Here is a 27,499-nt window from a genome sequence, read left to right as displayed (position 1 = left end):
AAACATAGAAGATAGGAGCAGGAGTAGGCCATTCGGCCCCTCGAGCTTGCTCCGCCATTCAATGAGATCATGGCTGATCATCCAAATTCAGTACCCTGTCCTTGCTTTCTCCCCATATCCCTTGATCCCCTTAGCCTTAAGAAATATATCTAACTCCTTCTTGAATATATTTAATGAATTGGCCTCAACTGTCTTCTGTGGTAGAGAATTCCACAGGTTCACCACTCTCTGGGTGAAGAAATTCCTCATCTCAGTCCTAAATGGCTTACCCCTTATCCTTAGACTGTGACCCCTGGTTCTGGACTCCCCGCCACCGGGAACATCCTTCCTGCATCTAGTCTGTCTAGTCCTGTTAGAATTTTATAAGTTTCAATGAGATCCCCTCATTCTTCTAAACTCCAGCGAATATAAGCCTAATCGACCCAATCACTCTTCAGGCACATGTGAACACCACCACCTCCATGTTCCCCTCCAAGTCACACACCATCCTGACTTGGATGTATATCGCCGATCCTTTATCGTTGCTGGGTCAAAATCCTGGAACTCCCTACCTAACAGCATTATGGGAGCACCTTCACCACATGGACTGCAGTACTTCAAGAAGGCGGCTCACCACCACCTTCTCAAGGGCAATTAGGGATGGGAAATAAATGCTGGCCTTGCCAGTGACGCCCACATCCCATGAAAGAATTAAAAAAAATAGGGGTAGTCTACAGACCACCTAATAGTGGAAGAGAGATGGAGGAAGAAATATGCAAACACATTAGGGAAATGAGTAAAAACATAGAATAATAATCATGAAGGATTTCAACTAGCACAAAATTAATTGGCTATAAAAGGTATCAAATCAAATCAAATCAAATCAACTTTTATTGTCATTGCTAGTGCACAAGTGCAGTACAACGAAATGTAGGCTTGCGGCTCCCGAGAGTGTACAATTTGGATTAGGACACTTAAACATTTCAACATACATTTGTACATATATATTAGCATAAATATGACCAGAATAAAGTGAATAAAGTGCATCGGCAGATGTGCAGGCTTTAGTGTTTATTTGTGGAGTTCAGTAGGATGACAGCCCTGGGAAAGAAGCTGTTCCTAAATCTGGTCGTACGGGTGCGAATGCATCTGTAGCGTCTTCCAGATGGTAGGAGGGCGAACAGACTGTGGCTGGGGTGGGTAGGGTCTTTGATGATGGTCCGTGCCCTCCGTAGGCAGCGTTTCTGATATATATGTTCTATGGTCGGTAGCCGGGTGCCGGTAATGCGTTGGGCAGTTTTGACTACCCGCTGCAGGGCTTTCCGGTCATGGGAGCTACAGCCGCCGTACCATACCGTGATACAGTTTGTCAGGATGCTCTCAATAGTGCAGCGGTAGAAGTTAGAGAGGATCGGGGGTGACAGATTACATCCCTTCAGCCTCCTCAAGAAATATAGGCGCTGCTGGGCCTTCTTCACCAGAGAGGAGGTGTTGAGGGACCAGGAGAGGTCTTCCGTGATGTGGACTCCGAGGAACTTAAAGCTGGCCACCCTTTCCACCTCCGCCCCATTGATGTGGATGGGGGTGTGACTTCCGCCTTTGGACTTCCTGAAGTCCACGATTATTTCCTTTGTTTTCTTGGTGTTAAGGGCCAGGTTGTTGTCGGTGCACCACTTCACGAGATGCTGGACCTCCTCCCTGTAGGCTGACTCATCATTGTTGGTGATCTGGCCTACTACTGTGGTGTCATCTGCAAACTTGATGATGGTGTTGGAACCATTAACAGCCACACAGTCGTGGGTGAAGAGGGAGTAGAGGAGGGGGCTCAGCACACATCCTTGTGGGGCCCCCGTGTTCAGGGTCGGGGGGGGGGGAGGTGTGGTTGCCTAATTTGACAGACTGGGGTCTGTTTGTTAGGAAGTCCAGGGTCCAGTTGCAGAGGGAAGTGTTCAGGCCAAGAGTTTGGAGTTTGGTGGCCAGCTTATTGGGGACGATAGTGTTGAATGCTGAGCTGTAGTCTATAAACAACATTCTGATGTAGGTCTCCTTACCATCTAGGTGATTCAGTGCCGAGTGTAGAGCAGTAGTGATTGCATCCTCCGTTGATCTGTTTGCCCGATAGGCAAACTGGTGTTGGTCAAGGGAGGCAGGAACACTGGCTTTGATGTGGGCTAAGACCAGTCTCTCGAAACATTTCATTATGATGGGTGTGAGTGCGACAGGTCGATAGTCGTTCAGACACGTCACAGCCACTTGTTTAGGCACAGGAATGATGGTGGCGGTCTTGAAGCATGTAGGGATTACTGCCTGGGCCAATGACAGGTTGAAGATGGCGGTGAAGACATCAGCCAGCTGGTCAGCACATTCCTTGAGTACCCGTCCAGGGATGCTATCCGGTCCAGTAGCCTTTCGTGTGTTCACTCTGCGTAAAGCGCCCCTTACGTCGGAGGTCGACAGAGTGAGCACCAGGTCTTCCGGGGGTATGTAAAGTCGATAAGGGTATGGAGTTCCTACAATGTGTAACCCAATCTGCTTTCTAACCCAATATGTATGAAGCCCAACAAGGGAGGATTCTCTACTATATCTAGTAATGAGGAATGAACCAGAGCAGATAAGAGAAATAAAAGATGGGAACAACTAGGTGATAGTGATCATAATATAATACGCTTTAAAATAATAATTGAGAAGGACATAAGCATGATAAAGACCAGGTTAATAGATTGGAGAAAAGCTGATTTTGAGGGGCTGAGAATAGAACTGGGAAAATAAAATGGACAACAATATTGGCAAACAACGATGTAGAACAGCAATGGGAAACATTTAAAATGGTGTTCAACAGAGTCCAGAAAAAATATATTCCGCCATAAAACAAAAACAAACTAAACACTAATGAGAAGGCATGGATAAATAAAGACATGAGAAAAATTGAGGCTAAGGAAAGAGGCATACACTAAGTACATACAGCAGGGGAAAGCATGACAAGGGAGAATACAAAGAGATTAGCAAGTTAAAAAAAAATTAGGAAGGCAAAGAGGAACTATGAAATTAAATTATCAAGGAAAATAAAACAAAATAGTAAAATATTCCACAGCCACATAAATAAAAAAAGTAAAGTCGGGATGGGAATAGGGCCACTTAGGGATGGACAGGATAAAAATCACAGGTAGCGATAGTAAAATGACAGAAATATTAAATAATTACGCTGCTTCAGTATTTACCAGGGAGACAGATCAGGTGGACATGACAATGGAAGATGAGATTAGAAATGATATAACCGCATTTAAAGTAAAAAGAGAAATATTAAATAAACTAATCAAACTCAGAGGATGGATTGCATCTGCGCATTTTGAAAGAATCTAGGGAAGAGATAGCAGAGGCACTATTGCACATATTTAATAACTCATTGGAAAAACATAATACCTATATTTAAGAAGGGAGATAGAACATGTCCAGGAAACATAGAAGATAGGAGCAGGAGTAGGCCATTCGGCCCCTCGAGCCTGCTCCGCCATTCAATGTGATCATGGCTGATCATCCAAACTCAGTACCCTGTCCCTGCCTTTTCCCCATATCCCTTGATCCCTTCAGCCTCAAGAAACATATCCAACTCTTTCTTGAATATACTTAATGAACTGGCCTCCACCGCCCTATAGACCAGTCAGCTTAACATGGGTGGTAGGAAAAATAATGAAATCCCCTACTAAAGGAGTAAATAAAAAAACATCTAGCAACCAAAAATATAATAATGAATAGTCAGCATGGATTTCAAAAGGGAAAGTCTTGCTTGACCTCATTGAATTATTTGAAGAGGTAACTGTAATGTATATACCTTTAAGGGGGGAACTATCTTTTACAGCTCATGTATACTGCAGTACCGGCAGTGACCACACCTGTCTATAGCACTGAGTAGTAATCTGTACAGACCAGTTCCCGTGTGAGCCATGTTGAGTAAACACCTGTTGTACCGTTCTCCTGCAGTCTGTGTCTTATTATACACAGACACAACATTGGCGACAAGGCAAGTTCGAACCTACCTGCAACTCTGCATCACCTCCTGGGGATTCGTTCCTGGAGATCAGTGGATTGGAGGTCAAGGCCAGAGACTCGGGCGTCGACCACGGGCAACCGCCCAGTCATCCAGCAGAGACTCGAGAATTGCGGGGGAGGCTGTCGAGAGCCAGGCTTGGCTTTCCAGTCGAGGTGGTCCAGCGAAACGGGCTGGCAACAGGTAGTGCGCAGACCCTTCCCGGACAGCGGCGGGCTAGAGCCCGACCAAGCGGCACAGCAAAGGGCCGAGCAGCGTCGACGGGGGAGAGAGAGGGCAGAGCGCACAGGGCGCAGCCGGTGTTCAGGGGCCGAGCAGCATCGAAGAGAGGGAGAGAGAGATGCGCAGAAACCCGCGAGGCGCCGCCATTACCATGAGGACCGCCGAGAGCGGCGTTGGCAGCAGCGCAGGAGAAGCACGCAAAACCTACAGGGCGCCGCCATTGCCACGAGAACCGCCGGGAGCGGCGTTGGCAGCAGCGGGGGAGGAAGGAAAGCGCGGAAGACGCCATTTTAAACCACACCCAAAATGCCGAAGAGTGGCAGTATCACCGCATTTGACAATGAAGTCAAAGATTGGACTACATATGTCGAACGAATAGAGCTATACTGCAAGGCAAATGAGGTGTCAGATGACAAGAAAGCATTGGTATTGTTAAATTTAATGGGTGCAAAGACGTATGGTTTATTACGAAATCTAGTAACCCCAACGAAGCCAATGGAAAAGAGTTTTGAAGACATAGTAACGATACCACAGGAACATTTAAACCCCACACCGCTGCTGATAGCAGAAAGATTCAAGTTTCACAAACGGAACCAGCATAAGGATGAAAGCAATGCTGATTATTTAACAGAACCGCGCAAACTATCGAAACACTGCCAGTTTGGAGCGGGACTGGCAGATACCTTCAGGGACAAGTTTGTGTGTGGGCTTCAAAGTGAAGGAACCCAGAAACGGCTTTTATCTGAAAAGGACCTTACGCTGGAAAAGGCTTTCAGCATTGCGATATCATATGAAGCAGCAGCACGAGGCGCTGCAGAGATACAACAGAGACCGCAAGAATATGGCACAAACGAAATGTCATATAGAACAGAGAAGTGCTATTGCTGCGGCAGAACAACACACGACCAGAATGATTGCTGGTTCAAAGACAAAGTGTGCAGACAGTGTGGAAAAGTAGGACACATAGCACGAGTCTGCAGGTCGGGAAAGAAAACCAGCAATAAGAAACCTACCAAAGAAAAGTACAAGAAGGTACATAAGATGACGGAGAATAGTTCAGACGAACAAAAGAGTGATAACGACTCCGAAAGCAGGGAACTGAGTTGTCTGAAACTACATAATGCGATCACAACGGAGGATCACCGAACCATTTGGGTCACTCTCAAGATAGCAGGAGTCCAGGTAAAGATGGAATTTGACACAGGATCAGCCCTAACAGTCATAAACCGACAGGACTACGAGCGGCTATTCTCACACATACCCTTGAGAGACACAAAAATTATTTTGAAGACGTACATGGGGCAAAAAGTCTACCCCAAAGGAAAAATAAGGGTGACCATTATATATAACAGTAAGGAAACACCAAAACTAGACCTGTATGTATTGCAAGATGGAGGACCACCATTACTGGGACGTGAATGGATCCGGAAAATACAACTGGATTGGCATTCCATACAGGCACTGACTGGCTGACAAAAAGGATGACGACGTCACACCTGGGTGACTGTCAAAGATCCTAACTGAAGTGTTCCAGCAAGGATTCGGAACACTAAAAGGCATGACAGCGACGATTAAAATTGAAGAAAACGCAAGGCCAAAATTTTTTAAGGCCAGACCGGTACCTTATGCGATCCGCCCAGCCATCGAAGCAGAGCTGGAGAGTCTGGGACGTTCAGGTGTACTGTCCAAGGTAGACTGGAGCGAGTGGGCTACACCCATCATCCCTGTGATGAAAAAGTCGTTGAGCAGCACGCCTGAGGAACCAAGGAAGGTTCGCATCTGTGGGGACTTTAAGGTAACAGTGAACCCGGTCCTTCACACCGTACAATATCCACTTCCGCGGATTGAAGATATTTTCGCCTCGCTATCTGGAGGGAAACGCTTCACTAAGATTGATCTGGCCCAGGCGTATCTGCAAATGGAGGTAGAAGAAGCATCAAAAAAATACCTCACAATCAACACCCATAAAGGTCTCGACCAATACAACCGGCTGGTATTCGGGGTAGCATCAGCTCCGGCTATTTGGCAGAGGGCAATGGAACAAGTCCTGCAAGGGATCCCAGGGACCCAGTGTTATTTGGACGACATCCTGGTCACGGGCGAAAATGACAGTGATCACCTTGCCAACCTGGAGCAGGTGCTCACTAGATTGCAGGAATATGGGCTCCGAGCTAACCGCCCCAAATGCGAGTTTTTTAGAAAACAGATCTCGTATTGTGGCCACGTTATCGATAAAGAGGGGTTACATAAGTCCCCAGAGAAGATTGAGGCAGTAGTCAAGGCTCCAGCACCGGAAAATGTGTCACAACTGAGGTCGTTCCTCGGGCTGGTAAACTACTACCATAAGTTCTTGCCAAATTTGTCTACAATACAACACCCACTGAACACCCTACTGCAAACTGAGGTGCCATGGAAGTGGAGTGACGAATGTAGACGAGCTTTCCAGAAGAGCAAAACACTAATCACATCGAAAGAGGTATTGGCCCATTACAACCCAGCATTACCAATTCGGTTGGCATGTGATGCGTCACCCTACGACATTGGAGCGGTGCTGTCGCACAAATTCTCGGACGGCTCAGAGAGGCCAATAGCCTTTGCGTCACGATCACTAACCTCAGCCGAGCGTAACTACGCCCAAATTGACAGGGAGGCCCTCAGCCTAGTGTGGGGAGTGAAAAAGTTCAATCACTATCTGCACAGGCAGAAATTCACCTTGCTGACTGATCACCAGCCTCTTGTCTCCATTTTTAATCCGAAGAAGGGTGTTCCGGTGATGACTGCGCAACGACGACAAAGATGGTCACTTTTTCTAGGGGCGCACGACTATGAGATTGAATATAAGGGCACGGAACAGCATGGAAATGCTGATGGGCTATCGCGCCTGCCACTGCCTATTGCGGAGGAAGCACCAGCAGTGGATCCTGTCAAAATATTCCATTCGACTATAGTTGAATACCTACCGGTAACTAACGCTTGTATCGAAAAGGAAACCCGAAATGACCCGACACTGTCTCGGGTATATGATTTGACGGTGAAGGGATGGCCAGCACATGGCGACTCACTGTTGCCAGCATTCTCGACAAGGAGAGAACAGCTGTCAGTGTGCCGGGGGACCTTGATGTGTGGATCCCGAGTGGTAATTCCACCCAAGTTAAGGGATAGAGTGCTCAATGAGCTTCATGAGGGTCATCTGGGAGGAGTAAAAATGAAAAGCCAAGCCAGGGCTTATGTGTGGTGGCCGGGAATCGATAAACAAATCGAGGACCTGACCAAGAGCTGCTCAGGATGCCAGAAAGTCCAAAATGCACCACCACAGGCCCCTCTACACCCATGGGAGTGGCCCTCATCTCCATGGCAACGGGTGCATATTGATTTTGCTGGTCCATTCATGGACTCAATGTTTTTAACAGCCGTGGATGCACACTCGAAATGGCCTGAGGTCATCAAAATGTCCTCCACCACCACGGAGAAAACTATTGCAGTCCTACGGACCATTTTTGCTAGGAACGGCTTGCCAGAACAGATTTGCTCCGACAACGGACCACAGTTTGTGTCCAAAGAGTTCCGGAGGTTCTTGAAAAAGAATGGGGTAAGGCATTACACATCCGCCCCGTATCATCCAGCCACACATGGATTGGCTGAGAGGTTCATACAAACCTTTAAGAAGGCAATAAAGGCTATGTACAATGACAACATTCCGCTGCAGCACAAAGTGGACAATTTCCTGTTCGCCTACCAGAATGCGACACATGCAGTCACCAACCAGGCCCCAGCCATGATGTTCTTTAACCGAAGGTTAAGATCTCGCCTGGATTTGCTCAGACCAAACGTACGAAGAGATGTTGAGAGTAAGCAATTCCAGCACATCCATGAGAAGCCAACAAGGAGCTTCAATGTAGGGCAACCAGTCTTGGCCCGCGACTACCAAACAGAAAAATGGCAGCCAGGAACGATATGCACACGGCAGGGCCCACTAATGTACACAGTGGACATTGGGGAGAGCATCGTGAGACGCCATGCTGACCAGATCCTAGAGTCACAGGAACAAGTCAACCCCATGCCTCGCCCATACGTACCTGGTGATGAACCCGACGTACAGGTCGCATCTACCCCAGAAACAGTAACATCGGAAGCTGATGAACCAACCGACGACAGGGGGCCAGAATTGCCTCCGCACCAAGAGCAAGACACTCGGGAAAGGCGCTATCCAGAAAGGATCAGGAAGCTTCCCCAAAGACTGAATATATAAATAGACTATTTTCAGCTAATGTTGCATGTTAAAAGTGTTAATTGTAATTAGTTTGATATTTAATTGTTAAATGAGTGTTATGGTACTGTTAATCTAAAAGGGGAATTGTAATGTATATACCTTTAAGGGGGGAACTATCTTTTACAGCTCATGTATACTGCAGTACCGGCAGTGACCACACCTGTATATAGCACTGAGTAGTAATCTGTACAGACCAGTTCCCGTGTGAGCCACGTTGAGTAAACACCTGTTGTACCGTTCTCCTGCAGTCTGTGTCTTATTATACACAGACACAACAGTAACAGAGAGAATAGTCAAGGGTAATGCAATAGATCTAATTTTTCTAGATTTCCAAAAGGTCTTTGATAAGGTTCCACATAATAGAATAATGAATAAGGTCAGAGCATGCGGAGTCAGGGGACAAGTAGCAGAATGGATAGCAAGACAGAAAGTAGAGGGCAGGGATAAAGGGTCGCTATTCAAAGTGGCAGAAGGTGGAAAGTGGGCTCCCACAAGGATCAGTGCTGGGACCACTGCTGTTCATGATTTATATTAACGATTTAGACTTTGGAATCAAAAATACAATTTCTAAATTTATGGATGACACCAAATTGGGCGGGATAATCAATACTGAGGAGGACTGCAACAAATTACAAGACGGCATTAATAAACTTGCAGAATGGGCATATAATTGGCAAATGAATTTCAACACAGATAAATATGAGGTATTGTAGGAATGGTCAAATTCCTATCTAGAGATTGAGTTCGACGCAGGCAATCAATCAAAAAGGTTTTTAATTTCAAACTAACGAGTTTAAACAGATTGATGCAAGAGAACTATGAATACAGGTCTTAACAGGTCGGAGGCTCCACGAGGACTGCCTGGGCGGTCCCATGGATGGCGTCATGACGTCATCATGTTTTTCCTGCGTTTGGGTGATCACGTGATTAGCGGCATGACATCATCACGTTTGCCCACGCTCTTAAAGGGACCGCGCACTGTACATGCAAACAGTATATACAATGGTACAGATTTAGTCTGTAGCTAACACATCGTTAAAGGGAATTATGTACAGTTGTTCAGAGTCCCTCAGTGGCTTTGCCACAGTATTACATTTTGGTAAGAAAAATAAGGGGCTGGATTTTGTCAATGGGGACGGGACTGCTGGTTATCGGGTTTCAGTCCCACCCCCAGCGACGTCTAACCAACCCACGCTACTTTCCCTTGATTGCATAGAAGATAGGGGCATAGGAGCAGGAGTAGGCCATTCGGCCCCTCGAGCCTGCTCCGCCATTCAATGCGATCATGGCTGATCGTCCAATTTCAGTACCCGGTCCCTGCTTTCATGACAATTGCTTACCAGCTAATTAAGGGAAAGCCGGTGACAGAGGCAGTTAATTGGCTCTAATCCCCTTCCCGCCTCGAGGAGATGGGACCCACCTCCCGGGAAGATGGCACGGAGGCAGGTTGGGAGCGGGGTTGGTACCCGGTCCCAGTTTCTGCCATTTTCCTGGCAGTCCCGCCTCCATAACCGCCTCCCAGGGCTGGGAAAATTCCCCCCAAGGAGTCACATATAACTTGGAAAATAAGAATCTAAATAGGATAGAGGAACAGATGGATTTGGGAGTACAGATCACTAAAAGTCACAATGCAGGTTAATAAGGCCATAACAAAAGCTAACAAAGCACTGGGGTTCATTTCTAGAGGGATAGAATTGAAAAGCAGAGAAGTTATGTTCAACTTGCGTAGAAGCTTGATTGAATTCTTTGATGAGGTAATAGAGAAGGCTGATCAAGGTATATCAAGGCTGATCCATTGTATACATTATAAAATACATACAGCACCACCTAGTGTACCATTCCAGAATGACAGGTTACTGATCATTACACACTTATTAAGAAGATGGAAGCCCATGGAATTAAGGGGAAAGTGGTGGCATGGATACAAAATTGGCTCAGTGACAGGAAGCAAAGGGTGTTGGTAGATGTTTTTCAGACTGTGAGTGGTGCTCCCCACTTGGTGTCCATACACACACATCCTTAAAGGTGGCAGGGCAAGTTGACAAGGTGCTAAAAAAGCAGATGTGTTGCTTGGGTTTATAAACAGAGGAATAGAATATTAAAGCAAAGAGATCAGCTCGAACTTTATAAATCACAAGTTAGGCCTCAACTGGAGTAATGTCGATAATTCTGGGCACCACACTTCAGGAATGATGTAAAGGCCTTAGAAAGGGTGCAGAGGAGGTTTCCCAGGATACTACCAGGGACTTCAGTTATGGAGAGAGGTTGGAAAAGTTCGGACTGTTCTCCTTGGAACAGAGAAGGTTAAGAGGTGACCTAATCGAGGTTTTCTAGATGATGAGAGGATTTGATAGAGAGAGAGAAACTATTCCCTCTGGCGAGTGGGTCAATAACCAGAGGTCATAGGTTCAAGATCATTGGCAAAAGATCTAGAGAAGAAATTAGAACGTTTTTCACTCAGGGAGTTGTCGGGATCTGGAACGCTCTACCGGAAAAGGTGGTGGAAGCTGGTTGTATAAATAATTTTAAAAGGGAGTTGGACGGGTTCTTGAGGATGAGGAGCTTACAGGGTTACGGACAGACAGCGGGGTGGGACTGAGCACGACTGCTCCTTCAAAGAGCCGGCACAGGCACGACGGGCCGAATGGCCTCCTTCTTTGCTGTAAGTTTCTATGATCTATGATTACAACCTTGGTTGGAACTCGCTACCACAGGGAATAGTTGAGGCAAATAGCATAGATGCATTTAAGGCGAAGCTGGATAGAATCATAGAATGGTTATAGCACAGAAGGAGGCCATTCGGCCCGTCGAGCCTGTGCCGGCTCTCTGCAGGAGCACTTCAGCTAGTCCCACTCCCCGCCCTTTTTCCGTAGCCCTGCAAATTTCTTTCCTTCAGGAACTTATCCAATTCCCTTTTGAAAGCCATGATTGAATCTGCCTCCACCACCCTTTCAGGCAGCGCATTCCAGATCCTAAACACTCGCTGTGAAAAAAAGTTTTTCCTCATGTCATCTTTGGTTCTTCTGCCAATCACCTTAAATCTGTGTCCTCTGATTCTCAACCCTTCTGCCAATGGGAACAGTTTCTCTATCTACTCTGTCCAAACCCCTCATGATTTTGAACACCTCTATCAAATCTCCTCTCAATCTTCTCTGCTCTAAGGAGAACAACCCCATCTTCTCCAGTCTATCCACGTAACTGAAGTCCCTCATCCCTGGAATCATTCTTGTAAATTTTTCTGCACCCTCTCTAAGGCCGTCACATCCTCCTAAAGTGCGGTGTCCAGAATTGGACACAATACTCCAGTTGAGGCCGAACCAGTGTTTTATAAAAGTTCATCATAACTTGCTTGTTTTTGTGCTCCACGCCTCTATTTATGAAGCCCAGGATCCCGTATACTTTTTTAACCGCTTTCTCAACCTGCCCTGCCACCTTCAATGATTTGTGCACACATACCCCCAGGTCTCTCAGTTCATGCAGCCACTTTAGAATTGTACCCTTTAGTTTATATTGCCTCTCTTCATTCTTCCTACCAAAATGTATCACTTCACACTTTTCTATGTTAAATTTCATCTGCCACGTGTCCGCCCATTCATAGAAACATAAAAGATAGGAGCAGGAGTAGGCCATTCGGCCCCTCAAGCCTGCTCCGCCATTCAATGCGATCATGGCTGATCATCCAAATTCAGTACCTGGTCCCTGCTTTCTCCCCGTACCCCTTGATCCCTTTAGCCTTAAGAAATATATCCAACTCCTTCTTGAATATATTTAATGAATTGGCCTCTACTGCCTTCTGTGGTAGAGAATTCCACAGGTTCACCACTCTCTGGGTGAAGAAATTCCTCCTCATTTCTGTCCTAAATGGCCTACCCCTTATCCTTAGACTGTGACCCCTGGTTCTGGACTCCCCGACCATCGGGAACATCCTTCCTGCATCTAGTCTGTCCAGTCCTGTCAGAATTTTATAAGTTTCAATGAGATCCCCTCTCATTCCTCTAAACTCCAGCGAGTACAAGCCCAATCGACCCAATCTCTCCTCATAAGTCATTCCTGCCATCCCAGGTATCAGCCTGGTGAATCTTCGCTGAACTCCTTCCATGGCAAGAACATCCTTCCTCAGATAAGGCGACCAAAACTGCACACAATACTCAAGATGTGGTCTCACCAAGGCCCTGTACAACTGCAGCAAGACATCCTTGTTCCTGTATTCAAACCCTCTCACTACGAAGGCCAACATACCATTTGCCTTCTTAACCGCCTGCTGCACCTGCATGCTTACCTTCAGCGACTGGTGCACAACGACACCCAGGTCTCGTTGCACTTCTCCTTCTCCCAATCTATTGCCATTCAGATAATAATCTGCCTTCCTGTTTTTGCTACCAAAGTGGATAACCTCACATTTATCCACGTTATATTGCATCTGCCATGCTTCTGCCCGATCACCCAACCTGTCCAAATTATCCTCATCCTCCTCACAGCACACACGCCCACCCAGCTTTGTGTCATCTGCAAATTTGGAGATATTACATCTAGTTCCCTTGTCTAGATCATTAATATATATTGTGAATAGCTGGGGTCCAAGGACCGATCCCTGCGGTACCCCACTAGTCACTGCCTGCCACTCGGAAAAAGACCCGTTTATTCCAACTCTTTGCTTTCTGTCTGCCAACCAATTCTCTATCCAAGTCAATACCTTGCCCCCAATCCCATGTGCCTTAACTTTACACGCTAATCTCTTATGCGGGACCTTATCGAAAGCCTTCTGAAAGTCCAAATACACCACATCCACTGGTTCTCCCTTATCTATTTTACCAGTTACATCCTCAAAAATTCCAGTAGATTAGTCAAGCACGATTTACCTTTTGTAAATCCATGTTGACTTTGTCCGATCCTGTCACTGCTTTCCAAGTAATCTGCTATTACATCTTTTATAATGGACTCTAGCATTTTCCCCACTACCAATGTCAGGCTCTGTAATTCCCTATTTTCTCTCTACCACCTTTTTTGAATCGTGGAGTTACATTAGCTACCCTCCAATCCATGGGTACTGTTCCAGATTCCATCGAATGTTGGAAGATGATCAGCAATGCAACTACTATTTCTAGGGCCACTTCCTTAAGTACCCCAGGATGTAGATTATCAGGCCCTGGGGATTTATCGGCCTTCAATCCCATCAATTTCCCTAACACCAGTTCCCTACAAATACTGATTTCTTTCAGTTCCTCCCTTTCATCAGACCCTATGTTCCCCAACATCTCTGGGAGGTTATTTGTGTCCTCCTTTGTGAAGACAGAACCAAAATATGTATTTACTTGGTCTGCCATTTCTTTGTTCCCCATTATAAATTCCCCTGATTCTGACTGCAAGGGACCTACGCTTGACTTCACCAATCTTTTTCTCTTCACATATCTATAAAAGCTTTTACAGTCAGTTTTTATGTTCCCTGCTAGCTTACTCTCATATTCTATTTTCCCCTTCTTAATTAATCCCTTTGTCCTCCTTTGTTGAATCCTAAACTGCTCCCAATCCTCAGGTTTACTGCTTTTTCTGACCAATTTATATGTCCTCTCCTTGGATCTTATGCTATCCCTAATTTCCCTTGTTAGCCACGGTTGAGTCACTTTTTTTGTTTTATTTTTATGCCAAACTGGGATGAACAAATTCTGTAGTTCATCCATGCGGTCTTTGAATGTTTGCCATTGCCTATCCACCGTCAACCCTTTGAGTGACATTCCCCATTCAATCCTACCCAACTCGCGCCTCAGACCATCGTAGTTTCCTTTATTTAAATTCAGGACCCTAGTCTCCGAGTCAACTACTTCATTCTCCATCTTAATGAAGAATTCGATCATATTATGATCGCTCCGACCCAAGGGGCCTCGTACAACAAGATTGCTAATTAATCCTTTCTCGTTACATAATACCCAGTCTAAGATGGCCTGATCTCTGGTTGGTTCCTCGACATCTTGGTCCAGGAAACCATCCCGTAAACACTCCAGGAATTCCTCCTCCACAGTATTGTTACTAATTTGGTTAGCCCAATCTATATGTAGATTAAAAAGTCACCCATTCCACCAGCCTGTCTATATCCTCTTGAAGTCTATCACTATCCTCCTCACTTTTCACTATACTTCCAAGTTTTGCATCATCTGCAAATTTTGAAATTGTGCCCTGTACACCCAAGTCCAAATCATTAATATATATCAAGAAAAGCAGTGGTCCTAGAACCGACCCCTGGGGAACCCCACTGTATAGAAACATAGAAGATAGGAGCAGGAGTAGGCCATTCGGCCCCTCGAGCCTGCTCCGCCATTCAATGAGATCATGGCTGATCATCCAAATTCAGTACCCTGTCCCTGCCTTCTCCCCATATCCCTTGATCCCTGAGGGAGATAGAGAGAGTGAGCAACTGAGAGAGAAAGAGTGAGCAACTGAGAGAGGGAGATAGAGTGAGCAATTGAGAGAGGGAGATAGAGAGAGTGAGCAACTGAGGGAGGGAGAGAGATAGAGAGAGTGAACAACCGAGAGAGGGAGATAGAGAGAGTGAGCAACTGAAGGAGGGAGGTAGAGCGAGTGAGCAACTGAAGGAGGGATATAGAGAGAGTGAGCTACCTTCCTCCAGTCCGAAAAAACAACTGTTCACCACTACTCTCTGTTTCCTGTCACTTAGCCAATTTCATATCCATGCTGCCACTGTCCCTTTTATTCCATAGGCTTCAACTTTGCTGGCAAGCCTATTATGTGGCACTTTATCAAACGCCTTTTGGAAGTCCATGTACACCACATCAACCCTCTCTGTTACCTCATCAAAAAACTCAATCAAGTTAGTTAAACACGATTTGCCTTTAACAAATCCGTGCTGGCTTTCCTTAATCAATCCACACTTGTCCAAGTGACTGTTAATTCTGTCCCTGATTATCATTTCTAAAAGCTTCCCCAATACCGAGGTTAAACTGACTGGCCTATAGATGCTGGGTTTATTCTTACACCCTTTTTTGAACAATGGTGTAACATTTGCAATTCTCCCGTCCTCTGGCACCACCCCCGTATCCAAGGAGGATTGGAAGATTATGGCCGTATCTCCGCGATTTCCACCTTTACTTCCCTCAGCATCCTAGGATGCATCCCATCTGGTCCTGGTGACTTATCTACTTTAGGTACTGCCAGCCTTCTAGTACCTCCTCTTTATCAATTTTTATCCCATCCAGTATCTCCACTACCTCCTCCTTCACTATGACTTTGGCAGCATCTTGTTCCTTGGAAAAGACAGATACAAAGTACTCATTTAGTACCTCAGCCGTGCCCTCTGACTCCATGTGTTGGTCTCCATTTTGGTCCCTCATCGCCCATCCTCCCCTTACTACCCGTTTACTATTTATATGTCTATAGAAGACTTTTGGATTCCCTTTTATGTTCGCTGCCAATTTATTCTCATACCCGCTCTTTGCCCCTCTTGTTTCCTTTTGCACTTCCCCTCTGAACTTTCTATATTAAGCACGTGAGGGAGAAAGGAATAGGAGGATATGTTGATGGGGTGAGATGAAGTAGATGGGAGGAGGCTGGTGTGGATCATTAATAGCGGCATGGACCCATTGGGCCGAATGGCCTGTTTCTGTGCTGTAAATACATTGTAAAGACATACGTACAGGAACCAATCCACTGCGATGATCAGAGTGATGTCGTCTGTCGGAAGCCCCACTGATGTCAGCACGATCACCATGGTGACCAGGCCTGCCTGCGGAATGCCCGCGGCACCAATACTGGCAGCTGTGGCAGTGATGCTGGTTTTAAGAGAAAAACAAAGGCGTTAAACAATTTGACCAGAATAATTCACCTCAAATCTAAAAGCATTGTAAAATGAAATGGAGAGTCAGTCAGTTGGGGAAGGGGTGGGATTGTTATCAATGTGAAAGACCCAGACACACAAGCTCCTTCTCAAAACTATTTGACATGAGCTGAACTCCCATCAACTGTTCACAGTGAGGTGAGGGTTTTAGAAGAAAAGGAATATTTAATAGAACCATAGAAGGTCCCAGCACAGGAGGAGGCCAGCTTTCTGTTAAAGCAATCCCAAACTAATCCGACCGCCCCGCTCTCTCCCCATTGCCCTGTATCAATCCCAAACTAATCCCACCGCCCCGCTCTCTCCCCATTGCCCTGTATCAATCCCAAACTAATCCCACCGCCCCGCTCTCTCCCCATTGCCCTGTATCAATCCCAAACTAATCCCACCGCCCCGCGCTCTCCCCATTGCCCTGTATCAATCCCAAACTAATCCCACCGCCCCGCTCTCACCCCATTGCCCTGTATCAATCCCAAACGAATCCCACCGCCCTGCTCTCTCCCCATAGCCCTGTATCAATCACAAACTAATCCCACCGCCCTGCGCACTCCCCATTGCCCTGTATCAATCCCAAACTAATCCCACCGCCCCGCTCTCTCCCCATAGCCCTGTCTCAATCCCAAACCATTCCCACTGCCCCGCACTCTCCCCATTGCCCTGTATCAATCCCAAACTAATCCCACTGCCCCGCACTCTCCCCATAGCCCTGTATCAATCCCAAACTAATCCCACCACCCCGCTCTCTCCCCATTGCCTTGTCTCAATCCAAAACTAATCCCACTGCCCCGCTCTCTCCCCATTGCCCTGTCTCAATCCCAAACTAATCCCACCGCCCCGCTCTCTCCCCATAGCCCTGTATCAATCCCAAACTAATCCCACTGCCCCGCTCTCTCCCCATTGCCCTGGATCAATCCCAAACTAATCCCACTGCCCCGCACTCTCCCCATAGCCCTGTATCAATCCCAAACTAATCCCACCGCCCCGCTCTCTCCCCATTGCCCTGTCTCAATCCAAAACTAATCCCACTGCCCGCTCTCTCCCCATTGCCCTGTATCAATCCCAAACTAATCCCACCGCCCCACTCTCTCTCCATTGCCCTGGATCAATCCCAAACTAATCCCACCGCCCCGCTCTCTCCCCATTGCCCTGTATCAATCCCAAACTAATCCCACCGCCCCGCTCTCTCCCCATTGCCCTGTATCAATCCCCAAACTAGTCCCACTGACCCGCTCTCTCCCCATAGCCCTGGATCAATCCCAAACTAATCCCACTGCCCTGCTCTCTCCCCATTGCCCTGGATCAATCACAAACTAATCCCACTGCCCTGCTCTTTCCCCATTGCCCTGGATCAATCACAAACTAATCGCACCGCCCCGCTCTCTCCCCATTGCCCTGGATCAATCCCAAACTAATCCCACTGCCCCGCGCTCTCCCCATTGCCCTGCCCTGCTCTCTCCCCATAGCCCTGTATCAATCCAAAACTAATCCCACCGCCACGCGCTCTCCCCATTGCCCTGTATCAATCCTAAACTAATCCCACTGCCCCGCACTCTCCCCATAGCCCTGTATCAATCCAAAACTAATCCCACTGCCCCGTTCTGTCCCCATAGCGCTGTATCAATCCCAAATGAATCCCAATGCCCTGCTCTCTCCCCATAGCCCTGTATCAATCCCAAACTAATCCCATTGCCCTGTATCAATCCAAAACTAATCCCACTGCCCTGCTCTCTCCCCATTGCCCTGTATCAATCCAAAACTAATCCCGCCGCCCCGCTCTCTCCCCATTGCCCTGTATCAATCCAAAACTAATCCCACCGCCCCGCTCTCTCCCCATAGCCCTGTCTCAATCCAAAACTAATCCCACCGCCCCGCTCTCTCCCCATTGCCCTGTATCAATCCAAAACTAATCCCCCTGCCCCACGTTCTCCCCATTGCCCTGTATCAATCCAAAACTAATCCCACTGCCCTGCTGTCTCCCCATTGCCCTGTATCAATCCAAAACTAATCCCACTGCCCTGCTCTCTCCCCATTGCCCTGTATCAATCCCAAACTAATCCCACTGCCCCGCTCTCTCCCCATTGCCCTGTATCAATCCCAAACTAATCCTACTGCCCCGCGCTCTCCCCATTGCCCTGTATCAATCCCAAACTAATCCCACTGCCCCGCTCTCTCCCCATAGCCCTGTATCAATCCCAAACTAATCCCATTGCCCTGTATCAATCCAAAACTAATCCCACTGCCCCGCTCTCTCCCCATTGCCCTGTATCAATCCAAAACTAATCCCGCCGCCCCGCTCTCTCCCCATTGCCCTGTATCAATCCAAAACTAATCCCACCGCCCCGCTCTCTCCCCATAGCCCTGTCTCAATCCAAAACTAATCCCACCGCCCCGCTCTCTCCCCATTGCCCTGTATCAATCCAAAACTAATCCCCCTGCCCCACGTTCTCCCCATTGCCCTGTATCAATCCAAAACTAATCCCACTGCCCTGCTGTCTCCCCATTGCCCTGTATCAATCCAAAACTAATCCCACTGCCCTGCTCTCTCCCCATTGCCCTGTATCAATCCCAAACTAATCCCACTGCCCCGCTCTCTCCCCATTACCCTGTATCAATCCCAAACTAATCCTACTGCCCCGCGCTCTCCCCATTGCCCTGTATCAATCCCAAACTAATCCCACTGCCCCGCTCTCTCCCCATAGCCCTGTATCAATCCCAAACTAATCCCACTGGCCCGCTCACTGCCTGTATCAATCCCAAACTAATCCCACTGCCCCGCTCTCTCCCCATAGCCCTGTATCAATCCCAAACTAATCCCACTGCCCCACTCTCCCCCCATAGCCCTGTATCAATCGCAAACTAATCCCGCTGCCCCGCTCACTGCCCATAGCCCTGTATCAATCCCAAACTAATCCCACTGCCCCACTCTCCCCCCATAGCCCTGTATCAATCCCAAACTAATCCCACTGCCCCGCTCTCTCCCTATAGCTCTGTATCAATCCCAAACTAATCCCACTGCCCCGCTCACTGCCTGTATCAATCCCAAACTAATCCCACTGCCCCGCTCTCTCCCCATTGCCCTATCAATCCCAAACTAATCCCACTGCCCCGCGCTCTCCCCATTGCCCTGTATCAATCCCAAACTAATCCCACTGCCCCGCTCTCTCCCCATAGCTCTGTATCAATCCCAAACTAATCCCACTGCCCCGCTCACTGCCTGTATCAATCCCAAACTAATCCCACTGCCCCGCTCTCTCCCCATAGACCTGTATCAATCCCAAACTAATCCCACTGCCCCACTCTCCCCCCATAGCCCTGTATCAATCGCAAACTAATCCCGCTGCCCCGCTCACTGCCCATAGCCCTGTATCAATCCCAAACTAATCCCACTGCCCCGCTCTCTCCCCATAGCCCTGTATTAATCACAAACTAATCCCACTGCCCCACTCTCCCCCCATAGCCCTGTATCAATCGCAAACTAATCCCGCTGCCCTGCTCTCTCCCCATTGCCCTGTATCAATCCCAAACTAATCCCACTGCCCCGCTCTCTCCCCATAGCCCTGTATCAATCACAAACTAATCCCACTGCCCCGCTCTCTCCCCATAGCCCTGTATCAAACCAAAACTAATGCCACTGCCCTGCACTCTTTCCCCAGCCCCAGCAGCACCCAGCCCCACCGACACCCAGCCCTAGCAGCACCCAGCCCCAGCATCACCCAGCCCCAGCAGCACCCAGCCCCAGCAGCACCCAGCCCCAGCAGCACCCAGCCCCAGCAGTACCCAGCCCCAGCAGCACCCAGCCCCAGCAGCACCCAGCCCCAGCAGCACCCAGCCCCAGCAGCACCCAGCCCCAGCAGCACCCAGCCCCACCCAGCCCCAGCAGCACACAGCCCCAGCAGCACACAGCCCCAGCAGCACCCATCCCCAGCAGCACCCAGCCCCAGCAGCACCTAGCCCTAGCAGCTCCCAGCCCCAGCAGCACCCATCCCCAGTAGCACCCAGCCCCAGCAGCACCCAGCCCCAGCAGCACCACCCTGATTTACACCCCACCTAATTCCATCGACGTCAGTATAAAAGATCAGACGGGGTTTAAAACGGGCAGCCGATTCGCTATCTCCCAAAGACCTCACCTCAGTTGAGATAGGCTTTTGCCATTTTAGATGTTGACTTAGGCAGCTTCAAAGTGAAATGCAGCCATATCAACACCATGGCTACAACAACAGGGACCAAACTGGGTACTCTTCACAGAATCACAGAAACCCCACAGTGCAGATAGAGGCCATTTCAGCCCATCGAGCCTGCACCGACACATATCCCACCCGATCCCCGTAACCCCTACACCAACACATATCCCACCCTATCCCCGTAACCCCACGTATTTAATCCCCCTAACACTAAGGGTCAATTTATCATAGCCAATCAACCTAATCTTGTGATAAATGGATCACCTTCTGACCCCTCAAAGTTTGCCTGCCATTTATAAAAGGCTCAAGTCAGGGGTGCGATGGAATTCTCACCAGTCACCTGGATGGGTGCAGCCATAACACTCAAGAAGCTCAACACAATCCAGCACAGAACATTTGGTGTCCCTGCTCTGGACTCAATATCCACTCCTTCCACCATCGGTGCACTGTGACTACAATCTACAGGACACACCGCAGCAACTCATCGTGGTTACTCCAACAGCACCTCCCAAAGCTGCGACCTCCACTATCATGATAGACAAGAGCAGCATCGTCATGGGAACACCATCACCTCCAAGTTCCCCTCCCCTCCCCTCCCCCCCACAAAGTCACGCACCATCACGACTTGAGCGTATAGTACTGACTGTTTATTGTCACTGGGTCAATCACAGAATGATACAGCACAGAAGGAGACCATTCAGCTCATCATGCCTGTGCTAGCTCTTTGAAAGAGCTATCCCAATTAATCAATGTCCTGGAATTCTAGGGCTGAGTAACTATAGTTATCTGAGTAAAAGTCCCTGTTACCTGATGGTGAGGATTTGTCCAAAGTTGAGGTCAAAGTTGTTAACCTGTGCAATGAAGATAGCGGCAAGTGCTTCGTACAGTGCAGTGCCATCCATGTTAATCGTAGCGCCGACAGGCAGCACAAATCTAGTGATTCGTTTATCCAGCCCAATTTTGTCCTCCAGGCAACGGAATGTGATGGGCAAGGTGGCTGAGCTGGAAGGGCAATGGAAGCACAGTGAATCACAACAACACTGCTGCAGGCTAGGATCTCTCTGTCAATCCACACGCGTACATGTTTCATTCTGGAGGATCTCATTAAGCTCTATGTTCAGCAGTAGTGTATAAAATTCTGACAGGTCTAGACAGACTGGATGCAGAAGGAATGTTTCCCTTGGCGGGTGAGAACAGAACTAGAGGACATAATTTAAGGATAAGGGCTAAACCATTTAGGACAGAGATGAGGGGGAATTTCTTCACTCAGAGAGTGGTGAACCTGTGGAACTCATTGCCACAGAGGGCAGTGTACGCCAGCTCATTAAATATATTTAAGAGGGAATTAGATATATTTCTACGGGCAAAAGGGGTTAAGGGTTACGGAGAGAAGGCGGGGACGGGATACTGAATTAAAGGATCAGCCATGATCTCATTAAATGGCGGAGCAGGCACGAAGGGCCGAATGGCCTACTCCTGCTCCTATCTTCTATGTATCTATGTATCTATGTAATGTTAAGTTTTTTTACCAATGGGACAAAATGCCTGACATCAATTTGTAACACACTCGGTAGTTTTATTCTGTGTGTGTGCTTTACTCTGTGGCCATGATCTTGACTGGGGTGGGTTTTGTGAACGACGGGGGGCGGGGAGGAGTTTTATTCAGTAAACCCGCAAGACCGGGTTTCCCCGCACGCTGTGGAGTTTTGACCGTGGATGCCCCGTATGTTCCAGCGTGATATCCCGCATGTTACTGTTTAATAGTCCGTGTGTTCCTACATGATGTCCTGTTGATATCCCAAGTGTTTCTGTGTGATATCCTGTGTGTTCCTGTGTGATGTCCTGTGGATATCCCGTGTGTTTCTGCGTGATATCCCGTGTGTTCCTGTGTGATGTCCTGTGGATATCCCGTGTGTTTCTGCGTGATATCCCGAGTGTTCCTACGTGATGGCCTGTGGATATCCCGTGTCTTCCTGCATGATGTCCTGTGGATATCCCATGTGTTTCTGTGAGATATCCCGTGTGTTTCTGTGTGATATCCCATGTGTTCCCGGATGATGTCCTATGGATATCCCGTGTGTTTCTGCGTGATATCCCGTGTGTTCCTGCGTGATGTCCTGTGGATAGCCCGTGTGTTTCTGCGTGATATCCTGTGTGTTCCTGCATGATGTCCTGCAGATATCCCGTGCTTCTCTGCGTGATGTCCTGTGGATATCCCGTGTGTTTCTGCATGATATCCCATGTGTTACTGCGTGAAGTCCTGTGGATATCCCATGTGTTGCTGCGTGATATCCTGTGACGTATAAAATTCTGACAGGGCTAGAGAGACTGGATGCAGGGAGGATGTTTCCCCTGGCTGGGGGGTCTAGAACGAGGAGTCCCAGTCTCAGGATACGGGGTAGGACATTTAGGACTGAGATGAGGTGAAATTTCTTCACTCAGAGGGTGGTGAACCTGTGGAATTCTCTACCACAGAAAGCTGTGAAGGCCAAGTCACTGAATATATTTAAGAAGGAGATAGATAGATTTCTAAAGGCATCAAGGGGGATATGGGGAGAGAGCGGGAATATGGTATTGAGATAGAGTATCAGCCATGATCATATTGAATGGCGGAGCAGGCTCGAAGGGCCGAATGGCCTACTCCTGCTCCTATTTTTCTATGTTTCTATGTTACTGTGTTGTGTATAATGAAGTTCACCACCATGAACTTACACACTTTGGGAAAGTGGAGTTGAGGTCGATGATCTGCCATGATCTTATTGAATGGCGGAGCAGGCTCGAGGGGCTGTACGGCGGAGCAGGCTCGAGGGGCCGTACGGCGGAGCAGGCTCGAGGGGCCGTACGGCGGAGCAGGCTCGAGGGGCCGAATGGCGGAGCAGGCTCGAGGGGCCGTACGGCGGAGCAGGCGCGAGGGGCCGAATGGCGGAGCAGGCTCGAGGGGCCGAATGGTGGAGCAGGCTCGAGGGGCCGTATGGCGGAGCAGGCTCGAGGGGCCGATTGGCGGAGCAGGCTCGAGGGGCCGAATGGCGGAGCAGGCTCGAGGGGCCGTACGGCGGAGCAGGCTCGAGGGGCCGTATGGCGGAGCAGGCTCGAGGGGCCGTACGGCGGAGCAGGCTCGAGGGGCCGTACGGCGGAGCAGGCTCGAGGGGCCGTATGGCGGAGCAGGCTCGAGGGGCCGTATGGCGGAGCAGGCTCGAGGGGCCGTACGGCGGAGCAGGCTCGAGGGGCCGTATGGCGGAGCAGGCTCGAGGGGCCGAATGGCGGAGCAGGCTCGAGGGGCCGAATGGCGGAGCAGGCTCGAGGGGCCGAATGGCGGAGCAGGCTCGAGGGGCCGTATGGCGGAGCAGGCTCGAGGGGCCGTATGGCGGAGCAGGCTCGAGGGGCCGAATGGCGGAGCAGGCTCGAGGGGCCGAATGGCGGAGCAGGCTCGAGGGGCCGAATGCTGCTCCTGTTTCTTATGTTCACACAATCTTAGGGTCCTTGGATTCAACAGTCAAAATGAGCCAGAGACTTTCAAACGACAGTAATAATAATCTTTAAACTCTTAGTGATAAATAAATCAGGAATAAATAATAACAAAAGAGAATCAAGTTTAAACTTTCTTTTTCTACATCTTTTATTTCAGTCGATTGGATTTTAAGTCTTTGGGTGAATTTTAACCCCCAAAAATGGATGGTTTGGGGTCAGGTGAGATGTTAAAATTTTAAAAATCTCAAACCTGACCCCAACCCACCCCAAGTTTAATTTGATTTGTTTAAGTTTCATTTGAAGTTTGTTTAATTTACAGTCAAATTTGTTAATGTACCCAACAAAAGAGTGCACTGAAAACCTGACCCCAACCCACCCACTTCTGGGTTTAATGGCGGCGGGTCAGGGGGGGCGGGCTGACAATGTAAATATTTTAATGAGGCTGGTAGCCTCAGATAGAACCTGTTCTCCAGGTTTAACCCCAGCCGGCCTCGGGGAACCCGGCAGCTGAAGGGAGGTGGGGACAGCTTCAGGGGGAAGGTAAGAGCCTTTACAGCACTGCTTGTGGGCCAGGAGGAGCAGGAGATTCCTGACCGATACTCTGCACCCCCTTGCTTACCAAACCCACCCGTCAAGATCGGGGTCTGTGTTTGTCTACGTGTGTGTGAGTCTACGTGTGTTTCAGTTAGAGTGCATGTGTGAGTCTGTGTCTCTCAGTTAGAGTGCATGTGTGAGTCTGTGTGTGAGTCTACATGTGTCTGTGTGTTTCAGTTAGTGTGCATGTGTGAGAATGTGTGAGTGTGTGTGTCTGCGTGTGTGTGTGAGAGTCTGTGTGAGAGTCTGTGTATGTGTGTGAGTCTGTGTGTGAGTCTGTGTATGTGTGTGTGTGTGAGTCTGTGTTTCAGTTAGAGTGCATGTGTGAGTCTGTGTGTGCGTGTCTGTGTGAGTGTCTGTGTGTGTCTGTGTGCGTGAGTTTGTGTGTGAGTCTGTGTGTGTCTGCGTGTTTCAGTTAGGGTGCATGTGAGAGTCTGTGTGCGAGAGTCTGTGTGAGTGTGTGTGTGGGTCTGTGTGTGAGAGAGTGTGTGTGTGTGGGTCTGTGTGTGAGAGAGTGTGTGTGTGTGTGACTGTGTGTGGGGGTCTGTGTGTGTGAGAGTCACAGAGTCACAGAGTTTTACAGCGCAGATAGAGGCCCTTCGGCCCATCGTGTCTGCGCCGTCCATCAATCCCTGTCCAGTCTAATCCCATTTTCCAGCATTTGGTCCATAGCCTTGTATGCAATGGCATTTCAAGTGCCCATCCAAATGCTTCTTGAATGTTGTGAGGGTTCCTGCCTCTACCACCCTTTCAGGCAGTGAGTTCCAGCTACCAACCACCCTCTGGGTGAAAAAGTTCCTCCTCAAATCCCCCCTAAATCACCTGCCCCTTACCCTGAATCTATGCCCCCTTGTTATTGACCCCCCTACTAGGGGGAAAAGTTCCTCTTTATCTACCCTATCTATGCCCCTCATCATTTTGTACACCTCAATCAGGTCCCTCCTCAGCCTCCTTTGCTCCAAGGAAAACAACCCCAGCCTGTTGAGTCTTTCTTCATAGCTGAGGCGCTCCATCCCAGGTAACATCCTGGTGAATCTTCTCTGCACCCTCTCCAAAGCAATCACATCCTTCCTATAGTGAGGCGACCGGAACTGCACACAGTACTCCAGCTGTGGCCTTACCAGCGTTTTGTACAGCTCCATCATAACCTCCCTGCTCTTATATTCTATGCCTCGGCTAATGAAGGCAAGTATCCCATATGCCTTTTTAACCACCTTATCTACCTGTTCCGCTGCCTTCAGGGATCTATGTACATGTACACCAAGATCCCTCTGACCCTCTGTACTTCCTAGGGTCCTACCACTCATTGTGTATTCCCTTGCCTTATTTGTCCGTCCAAAATGCATCACCTCGCACTTTTCCGGGTTAAATTCCATTTGCCACTTTTCCGCCCATCTGACCAACCCGTTAATATCGTCCTGTAGCCTGAGGCTTTCCTCCTCGCAATTTACCACCCCACCAATTTTCGTGTCATCCGCGAACTTACTGATCATACCTTTTACATTCTCATCCAAATCATTAATGTAGATCACAAACAGCAAGGGACCCAGCACCGATCCCTGAGGTATCCCACTGGACACAGGCTTCCAGTCACAAAAGCAACCTTCGACCATCACCCTCTGCCTCCTGCCACTCAGCCAGTTTAGGATCCAACGCGCCAAGGCCCCCTGGATCCCATGGGCTCTTACCTTCTTGACCAGTCTCCTATGCGGGACCTTGTCAAAAGCTTTACTGAAGTCCATGTAAACCACATCCACAGCATTTCCCTCATCCACACACCTAGTCACCCCCTCGAAAAATTCAATCAGATTGGTCAGACATGATTTACCCTTGACAAAGCCATGCTGACTATCCCCGATTAATCCTTGCCTCTCCAAGTGGAGACTAATTTTGTCCCTCAGAATTTTTTCCAATAATTTCCCTACCACAGATGTTAGGCTCACTGGCCTGTAATTCCCTGGTTTATCCCTGCTACCCTTCTTGAATAATGGTACTACGTTAGCTGTTCTCCAGTCCTCTGGTACATCCCCTGTGGCCAGAGAGGTTCTGAAAATTTGTGTCAGAGCCCCTGCAATCTCCTCCTTTGCCTCACACAACAGCCTGGGATACATCTCGTCCGGGCCTGGGGATTTATCCACTTTTTGGCCTGCTAAAACCGCAAGTACCTCCTCCCTCTCGATGCTAATATGTTCAAGTATGTCACAGTCCCCTTGCCCGACTTCTATGTCTACATCGCCTTTCTCCATAGTGAACACTGAGGCAAAAAATTCATTTAAAACCCCACCTACTTCATCTGGCTCTACACACAGCTTGCCACTTTGGTCCCTAATGGGCCCTACCCTTTCCCTGGTTATCCTCTTGCCCTTAATATACTTATAAAACATCTTAGGATTTTCCTTTATTTTGCTCGCCAGTGTTATTTCATGGCCCCTCCTCGCCCTCCTAATTTCCTTTTTAAGTATGCCCCTGCACCTCTTATACTCCTCCAGGGCTTCCACCGTCTTTTGTCTTTTGTAACTGCCAAAAGCCCCCCTTTTTTTCCTAATGCATTTTTGTATATCCTTTGTCATCCAAGGTTCCCTTTGCTTGTTGGTCCCACCCTTGACCTTTACAGGAACATGTTGGTGTTGTACTCTCTCTATTTCCCTTCTGAAAGCCTCCCACTGTTTTGATGTGGATTTTCCTATAAGTAGCTGCTCCCAGTCCACTTTTGCCAGATCCTGTCTTATCTTATTAAAATCGGCCTTCCCCCAATTTAGAACCCTGATTTCCGGGCCGTCTTTGTCTTTTTCCATGACCACCTTAAATCTCACCGAATTGTGGTCACTATCGCCAAAATGCTCTCCTACAGACACTTCCACCACCTGCCCGGCTACATTCCCTAGAATTAGGTCCAG

The 27,499-nt window shown here is 48.4% G+C and overlaps 1 protein-coding gene across 1 annotated transcript in view; it reads right to left on the bottom strand.

The window, feature by feature from the left end:
* LOC147123887 (excitatory amino acid transporter 1-like) overlaps positions 1 to 27,499 on the bottom strand; it is a 187,910-nt gene that overhangs the window by 3,450 nt on the left and 156,961 nt on the right. Inside the window, exons 6-7 of the mRNA XM_085962625.1 lie at positions 21,348 to 21,542; positions 16,163 to 16,297 (exon numbers count right to left, since the gene is read on the bottom strand). Coding sequence (XP_085818751.1) covers positions 16,163 to 16,297; positions 21,348 to 21,542 — 330 coding nt within the window. The remainder of the gene's footprint in view (positions 1 to 16,162; positions 16,298 to 21,347; positions 21,543 to 27,499) is intronic.

Source organism: Somniosus microcephalus, chromosome 1 (assembly GCF_052327205.1).
Source record: "Somniosus microcephalus isolate GS21.2 chromosome 1, FLI_Smic_1.0, whole genome shotgun sequence".
NCBI classification, from domain to species: domain Eukaryota; kingdom Metazoa; phylum Chordata; class Chondrichthyes; order Squaliformes; family Somniosidae; genus Somniosus; species Somniosus microcephalus.
This window is presented reverse-complemented; position numbering and strand designations above follow the sequence as displayed.